The sequence below is a fragment of the Vicia villosa genome, linkage group LG3 (assembly GCF_029867415.1).
Source record: "Vicia villosa cultivar HV-30 ecotype Madison, WI linkage group LG3, Vvil1.0, whole genome shotgun sequence".
In the NCBI taxonomy this organism is placed as follows: Eukaryota; Viridiplantae; Streptophyta; class Magnoliopsida; order Fabales; family Fabaceae; genus Vicia; species Vicia villosa.
The window spans coordinates 137,057,533-137,066,416 of NC_081182.1; the positions used below are offsets into that span (position 1 = coordinate 137,057,533).

An 8,884-nucleotide genomic window follows, 5' to 3' on the forward strand; every position below is an offset into this window, starting at 1 on the left:
GTTATTCTGACGCGGATTATGCAGGATGTAAAACTGATCGTAAAAGCACAAGTGGTACTTGTCACATTCTTGGAAATGCATTAGTATCATGGGCTTGTAAAAAGCAAGCATGTGTTCCTCTTAGTACGGCCGAAGCAGAATACATAGCAGCGGGTAGTTGTTGTGCACAAATTCTTTGGCTTAAGCAACAACTTCGTGACTACGGACTTGATCTCGGATGTATTCCTCTTCGATGCGACAATACAAGTGCTATAAATATTACAAAGAATCCGGTCATGCATTCAAGAACCAAACACATAGACATTCGACATCATTTTCTTCGCGATCATGTGCTTAAAGGAGATGTTGAAGTCACTTTTGTAGATACTCATAATCAACTTGCGGATATCTTCACCAAGCCTCTCCCAAAAGAATCGTTTTACAAAATTCGACGAGAGCTTGGAATTTTAGACAAAGGTGATGTTTAAAATTTATTCGTCATTCTCAAACATCAAAGGTACACGTTTCTAAAATTTTTAAGTTAAAAAGTACCTTATAAATGTTCATTCATTATGACTTGGTAAATATGTATGATATGTATGCTTTATATTTCATAAAATAAAAGTTTTTGGAAATTTTCAGTCCAGGAACCGGTTCCCATGTAGGGACGAACCGGTTCCTCATACTAATTTCCAGAGGCGTGTTTTCTTTGTGTCTCAGGAACCGGTTCCCATGTAGGGACGAACCGGTTCCCACGTACATTTTTTTTCAGTTTTTTGCTTATCTTTTAGCTGTTACGAAAATGTTGTGTGGCTAGTATTGTTTTGTATATTTTTTCTTTTATATCTTATTTTTATTTAATACACATTATATCACTTCACACCACACATTTACACTCATTCACTCACATTTACTCTCATTCAACATTCATCTTCATCTTCTTCAAACCTTCCACCTCCATTGTCAACCCAATTCAAAGCTCCACTATCTCACCATAACTATCAAAATTAAATACCCACTACCTCAAAACACTATATAATCCTCCACTCTTTCACACAATTCACTCAAATCCTTCTCCACTCACCAAATCCTAAAACCTCAACTTAAACCCTAACTTTCAACTCCTTTCAACAATGGCACCCAAAGTTTCAAGAAGTGCAAAGGGAAAGAACAAAATGGGAGAGACAAGTGAAGATCCTCAAGAGATCCAACCAACGGTCAAGAGTCGGAGACTCACATTCAACATCCGGAGTCGAAAACTCCTTGCGGCAAAATACGGTAAACTACCCGATTTCCCTAATCACAGCTTCAATTTTCCGGGTAGACTAGCTAATGCAGGGGTCGCTAATTTTGTGCTTGACCATGGTGATTATTATCCGGATTTGGTTAGAGAGTTTTACCACAATCTTAGGATAGTAACCGATGAATTTGATGATTTCACATTATTGTCAAAAGTTTCAAATAAGGATATATGCTTAGATGTTGAGGAATTTGGAAGAGTGTTAGGAATTCCATCTCAAGGCTTAGTGCTCCTTCAAGGTAACATACCGGAGGATTGGCAACCGTATAGTAAGATTGATGTTTTTGTGGATATGTGCCGACCAACTCAACGCGAGTCAGTTCGTCAACAGCTTGCTATCAAGTTTAACATGTTCGGTTCAAGCTTATCGGTGAGTGATAGGATGCTCCATCTTATCATTGCTTATGTTTTATTTCCAAAGAATTCTAACCATTCCAGGGTCAATGAGTTCGAGTTGATGGTTTTGCTTGCTCTAAGGCGGGGCATTGAAGTCAATTGGGCGCTTTCAATTATGCGCCACATGCAGCTTATGGCTTCACTTAAAGGAGGCTTACCTTATGCAAGGGCCATCTCTCATATTGTTCGGAATGCTGGTGTTCTCCTCCAACGGGAACCAAAGAAAAATATGGATGAACAAGAGTGTGCTATCACCACCGCTACCGCTCTTAAAAATACAGGAATAGTTACGGATCGTGAAGGTAGATTCGTTTACAAAGTTGATTTTGAGCCAGCCGTGCCACAAGATCCTCAACGTCCCGAAGGTGGATACACAATGGATATGATGTTTGCCAAGCTTTGTTCTATTCAAACATCCATTGATAACAACAAGAGGGAGAATAACTATGAGCATAACCTTATGAGAAGACAAATGCGGGAAATTCAACGGACTCAAAGGCGTATCTTAGCTCACTATGAGGGAGAGGAAGGAAGTGATGAAGAAGAAGAAGAACAAGAGGATGATGATGAAGAACATATGGATGAAAGTGACTAAATTATGTGCTTTAATTTCTATGTAATGTTCTCTTTCTATTCTTAGTTTTTACTTATGTTTTCTAGACAATGTTCCATTTATGTTCGTGATGTTTAGGACTATTTATGTTTGTGTTTTAATCGTAAAAAAAAAAACTACGTTTCGTATCGTTTAAATTATGTTATGTTTGTAGTATTTCATTTTTGTGTTATCTTTGTGGTATTTTACATTGTGTTATATTTCATATACTTTCTATCTTTTTCCCCATCCTTTTTGATAATAACAAAGGGGGAGAAGCATATGCATGTGTTTTTGTTGTTGTTTTGTTTCAAAGATAAATGCAGGCCATTGTTAAAATTATCAAATAAAACTCATCACCATAAATCAAGGAATCATGGATTTAGGGGGAGTCTCTAACATAGGGGGAGCCTTGCATTGTTCAACATAATTTCAAAAGCAAAACAACTTTTTCAAAACATTTTCAAGACTTGGTTGTCATCATCAAAAAGGGGGAGAATGTAAATACAAGCTTCTCAAGCATAGTGTGTTTTGATGAAGACAATATGGACATCAAGCTTTTATAAAGGATGTGCAAAAAGAATTTCAAGTATCAAGCAAAAATACATCATTTCAAAGTCTTGAAGAACTTGTGAAGATTCAAGGATCAAGCTAAAATGTCAAAGGTATAAACAATACTCACTTTGACATATAATTGTTCACAAATATATTTTCATGCATATCATAATCATACTACAAAGTGTCATCCCTCAAAAGTTCATTTAAAACCTTTTTCATAGTTAAAATTCAAAATAAAGGTTTTAGGAACCGGGTTGTCCCTATGTGGGAACCGGTTCCCAGCATTCTCAATTTTCAGCATTCTGTGGTTTACTATGGGGAACCGGGTTGTCCCTATGCAGGAACCGGTTCCCACGTTCAAAATTCAAATTTTTCTGCTGTAACGTTCAGCAGGAACTGGGTTGTCCCAGGCAGGAACCGGTTCCTACTGAACCAGTGTGTTTTTTCATTGCATGATCTTATTCAAACGAATCCATTTTCTTACCACTTGATCATTGCATTGTTTCATGGAAAAATAACCATTCAAAGAGGTGTTTGACACATTATAAATACTACATATTTCAAAATCATTATTCACCTTCTTCATTAACAATTCATAAACCATATATTCTTCATCTTTCAATATTTCCAAGTGTTCATCAAATCTTATTTTTAAGTGAAACTTTCTACACACATTTTCATTGAGAATCCATTTAAAGTTTCATGCATACATTGTGAACACTTATATTCATTTTGAGAATTGTTTATTTGAAGAAGAAGATCAATCCAAGATTGATAGTGCTATACAAACTTCATCTAAATCTCTTGTAAAAGTTCAAAGAAAATTATCTCCTTACTATCCAGGATTGTTGGAAGTAAGTGGTGTGTTTGAAGAGGATTGTTCTTCATTCACATTAGTGTTGATTGATCTTAAAGGTGTTAAGAACCTTTGATCACCCTATAGGTTAGATAGTAGGCATAGGCTTGTACAATAATTCTAACTATAGTGAAATCTCTTTCGTGTTTGAAAGGGGACTGGAGTACTCTTGGATTGTGAGGGGAACCAGTATATATCGTTGCGTTCTTTACTTTTCCGCACTTTATCGCTTTCATCACCATTACCAAAGAAAAGAAAAGAACCTTACAAAAACCTTCAAACACTTAACCAAAAATTATTAGAAGTATTCTCATAAAACCGATTAAATTTTTGAAAACCTAATTCACCCCCCCTCTTAGGCGCACTCTTATACTTACACAACACACTTTTGTAAACAAGGTCGCCACAGCTCCATGTGCAAATAGTCCTCGTCTCAATCCACAATTTGCGAGGACTGCCGCTAACGGGCGGACATCTGAATTGAAGACCGGTATTCTACAGCTCATCTGTGCAAGTCCTTTCGCTGGATTGGACCATGAAGACCCATACACTCATTTGACTCGATTCTATGAGTTAGCAGGTACTACAGGTGTAGCCCAAGCGGAGGAAGAAACTTTGTTCAAAAGGTTGTTCCCACATTCTTTGATATCAAAGGCTAAAGATTGGTATCTAGATCAACCTGAAACAGTTATGACTGATTGGAACACCCTAGAAAAAAATTCTTGGAACGGTTTTACTCTCAAAACCGGTTCTTTGACGCAAAGATAGCAATTGCGGTATTCTCTCAAGGTAGTAACGAAACACTGAATGAAGCTTGGGAAAGATATAAAGCTATGTTGAGAAAATGCAAGGGACACGGATTTGCAGAAGTTGATCAAATTCACATGTTCCGCAATAGTCTTACACCTACAAATAAGACACTCTTGGACGCCACAGCTGGTGGCTCACTAATGTCCAAAACAACTGCTGAAGCAATTCAGATAATTGACAGAATAGCTCTAAATGAACGACAGGGTAATCATGATCGAACTGTCAGAGATAAGAAACCTGGATTATTAGAGCTAACTAATAGTGATGCTCTGCTGGCTCAAAATAAATTGCTAACTTCACAAGTGGAGCTTTTGACACAACAAATGTCCAAGCTTCCACAACAAATCAAAGAGCTGAATGGAGTCTCAAGTTCCTACCAAGTTGCTAAGTGTGAGTTATGCAAAGGAGATCATCAAACCGGATTTTGCCCACCAGTCTTGGCAGAAGAAGTGAACTACATGAACAAAAACCAAGGACAAAGGCAAAATCAGTACCCAAATCTTCCGCCGTATCAACAGAGTTATCCTCGAAGGAATAACAATCAAGGTTATCAACAAAGACCTAACAATCAAGGGTACCAGCAGCAAACATTTCAACCTTACACTCAACCGCCACCACAACAACAAGGAGGACCGTCTAAGTTGGAAGAAACTATGACGCAATTCATGCAGATGTCAATGACAAACCAGAAAAACCAAGATGCAGCAATCAAAAATTTGGAAACTCAAGTGGGGAAACTTGCAAAACAAATTGCAGCTAATCAGTTAAATACGACATTCTCCGCTAACACTCAAGAGAATCCGAAAGAACAGTGCAAAGTAGTGGTGACTAGAACTGGTCAAAAAGGTGGTAATGAGGAAATTGAAGCCAATGGTACTAAGAAGGAAGATGATAATTGTTCTTGACCGGCCCAATCCATTCAATTGGGCCATTCCCGCCTTCGGCCCAATACGCTTCAGGATGCACGTGGTGGTTTCCATCCGACCAGACGGGGCAAACAGGCCAAGCGACCGACCACGAGGACCCCTCGTGCCCGGTAAACAAACAGTCCACGCGTCTCCTGAATATCCGCCACAGAAGGAGGAGTCCAATCCGCTCGTTAAAACTTTCTATAAATGGCCCTCTACATATAGAGGGCAAGGTAATCCTTTTCTTACCACTAAACCCTAATACTTTGTTGTACCTTGTGGAATACATACTTACTTTGGCATCGGAGTGCCTTGCAGGTACAACCCTTTTTTCCATCTTCATCATCTCGAGCCTCAAGCCTTCATTGTTGCTGGTCATTTGATCTGCTCGGTAAGATCAGTGGCGCCGTCTGTGGGAAATCTAGCTCCCCCGTTCCTCTTTCTTGCACCTTCTTGATCCATTCTTGCATCCTGCAAGAACCCAGGAACCAAAGCTCTAACCAAATCATTACTCATGGCCGGCAATAACGAAGATCCCTCGTCATTAGACGTTGCAATCCTCAAGAAGAACGACATCTCCATCGTTCCTCCATCCAGAAACACCGTTCCTCGAGACGGTGTCACAACATCTCCTTCCCCTAAAGATCTCCAAGATGATCAATCTCATCGCTTCGGAGATACAAGCGGAAAGGACAACCACGAAGAAAATCTGGGCAACCCTTTCCTCTCAAAAGGGCAGACTCCCCCGGACCAGACACTAAACGTTGTTCTAGCCACTCTAGCCCAGACCAATGCGCTCCTGCAACAGCAAAGTAGCCGAATCGGGGCCCTCGAACAGAAGCGTCGTTCAAAAACTCCCCACGATCACAAAATCCGTTCTCGACGCGAAGGGGTCACCAATAAACGTCCACGGTCCCTTTCCCCCAAGAAGAATGGGGACCCATCTTCCAAGAAACGATCAAGCGATCAGCATTCCCGTCATCGCTCACAGTCCCCTCGGCCAAAAAGGAGGTCTAGATCACCCCTGGGTAAACACGACGACAACCGGAGGCGACGCAGGCGCAGCCAGAGTCGATCTTTTTCTCCCTCCGCCAGCGACGACGAAGAAGAGCGCCATGGTCCTCTATCCCAGGCGACTTTAGATGCTCCCCTACCAACCGGTCTTGAAAAACCCCATCCGTTAGGGACATACGACGGGACCACAGATCCAGACGAGCACATTGAGAACATCGACGCCCTTCTTGACTACAGAGGAGTGCCCGGCGCCAGTAAATGTTGTCTCTTCCCGACCACCGCACGAAAAGGAGCCATGACCTGGTATAAAAGTTTGCCAGACGAGTCCATCACATCATGGAGGGTGCTCGGAAAACTTTTTTCCAGACATTTCACGGCCTCCCGAAGACACCCGAAGTCAGAAGCCTCCTTGGAAGCCATTATCCAAGGAAAGGACGAGTCCCTAGGGGCATACATAGAAAGATTCAATTAGGAAGCCGTGCAGGTATCCACCACTGCCCATATGAAGAAGTTCTTGCTCGAGCGCGGTCTCCGCCCATGCTCAGACTTTGCTAAAGCCGTCGGAATTGAAACTCCGGTCACTCTTGACGAATTCTTCCTCAAAGCCCAAGCCTACATACAGTATGAGGAGAAAGAAGCAGCCCACGTCGTCCGCAATTCCAGGAACAAAGAGAGCGGTAAAAATGCACGCCAAGATGAGTCTCGCCGAGGAACTGACAAAAAGAAGGAGGATAAAACTCGGGACCCCAGGGACTCCAAAGCCCCTGCGGGGAAATTCCGAGAGTACACCCCGCTGAACGCTTCAAGGGAGCGCATCTTGAACGAATGCGCAAACGCCGAGTTTCAGACGGGCAAGGTCCGGTTCCCTAAGAGCTTGCCCGCCCGGCCAAACATGGATAAATCGAAATTCTGCCGTTTCCACAAAGGCCACGGGCATAACACTGAGGATTGCATCCACCTTAAGGATGCCATAGAGATATTAATCAGAGAGGGACATCTAAAGCAATATGCAAAGAAACAGGAGGCCGCTAAAGAAGCCAAGCCAGTCACCGAGGAAAAGCCGGCGGAGGATACACCCGCCATGCAAGTGGCCATGAGCGTTACCAGGCCGGAAGATTTTTACCTCCCTGACTGGGCCAACGCATCAACCGCTTATTCCTCCCATAGCACATGGGAAAGGTTCCCGTCTGCAATGGTTATATCGGGCGGGGGGTTCAGCAAATTGACCGTCGCATCCGTGAAACACAATTTCAACGAGCTAATCTCGGCCAGTACGAGCATGGCCTCGATCTCCGACCATGCCAAAGGCAGTCCCTCCTCAATATCTTTCTATAAAGAAGAGTTGCCCAGAGGAGCACCTAATGCAACCATCCCGCTCCTCATCCGAGCACGGATGGCTAATTTTGATGTACGACGCATATTAGTCGACCAGGGAAGTTCGGTGGACATCATGTACTCCCAATTATTCAAGACGTTGCAGCTGAACAACAGTCACCTTACCCCATACGTAGGATCAGACCTACAAGGATTCAATGGCATAGTAACCAAGCCGTGGGGATTCGTGGAACTCATAGTTTCGATCGGGTCAGCAGAGACCGCCAGGGCAGTGAAAGTCCAATTTCTGGTCATCGACTGCCCATCAAAATACCAATGCATCCTCGGACGCCCCACTCTGGCCGAATTAATAGTGGTTCCCTCAACCGTACACCTCAAGCTCAAATACTATACAACCAAAGGACAAATAGCGACACTCCACGGTGACATCGAAGCAGCCAGAAGGTGTTTCGAAGCCTCCGCCAAGGGCCTGAGCGCGATAAAAACACCGTCCCAAGAAAAGACAGCAACTAGCGCTGCTCCAGAAACCAACAAGTCTATGCCCTGCATCGACAATGTCGACTTCGATAGTCGTTTTCTGGGAGATCCCGAGCCGAGCATCAACTCAGGCACATCAGAAGGGATCCTTCGGCCAATTCCGGACGGAGAATTTGAGCTCGTAGCCCTCGGAGAAGATCCGACCAGGGGAGTCAAGATCGGATAAGACCTACCAGACCTGGCTAAAAGGCAACTCAAAGCCTGCCTCCGTGAGAACGCCGACCTATTCGCCTGGAGCGCTGCGGAAATGCCCGGCCTCGATCCAGAAGTAGCTTGCCATCACCTGACCATTGACCCAACCTGCAAGGCTGTCGCTCAGAGGAGAAGAAAGCAGTCACCAGAAAAAACGGCTGCGGCCGAATTAGCTGTAAAAGACCTCCTAGAGGTCAGGTTTATATCCGAGGCCAAGTACACTACTTGGCTCTCCAATGTTGTACTTGTTAAAAAATCAAATGGAAAATGGCGCATGTGCACTGACTACACCGATCTTAATAGGGCTTGCCCAAAAGATGCTTATCCTCTCCCTAACATAGATAAACTAGTTGATAATTCCGCCGGTTTTAAATTACTTTCTTCATGGACGCATATTTCGGGTACAA

The 8,884-nt window shown here is 42.9% G+C and overlaps 1 protein-coding gene across 1 annotated transcript; it reads left to right on the top strand.

The window, feature by feature from the left end:
• The first annotated feature begins 6,915 nt into the window (after positions 1 to 6,915).
• On the top strand, positions 6,916 to 8,451 carry LOC131659027 (uncharacterized). The gene has a single exon (XM_058928272.1). The coding sequence runs from the start codon at positions 6,916 to 6,918 to the stop codon at positions 8,449 to 8,451; it is 1,536 nt and encodes a 511-aa protein (XP_058784255.1).
• The last annotated feature ends 433 nt before the right edge of the window (positions 8,452 to 8,884 follow it).

Excerpts from the sequence above, each read along its gene's own strand:
- LOC131659027 (XM_058928272.1), top strand. The coding sequence starts at position 6,916 with ATGAAGAAGTTCTTGCTCGAGCGCGGTCTCCGCCCATGCTCAGACTTT.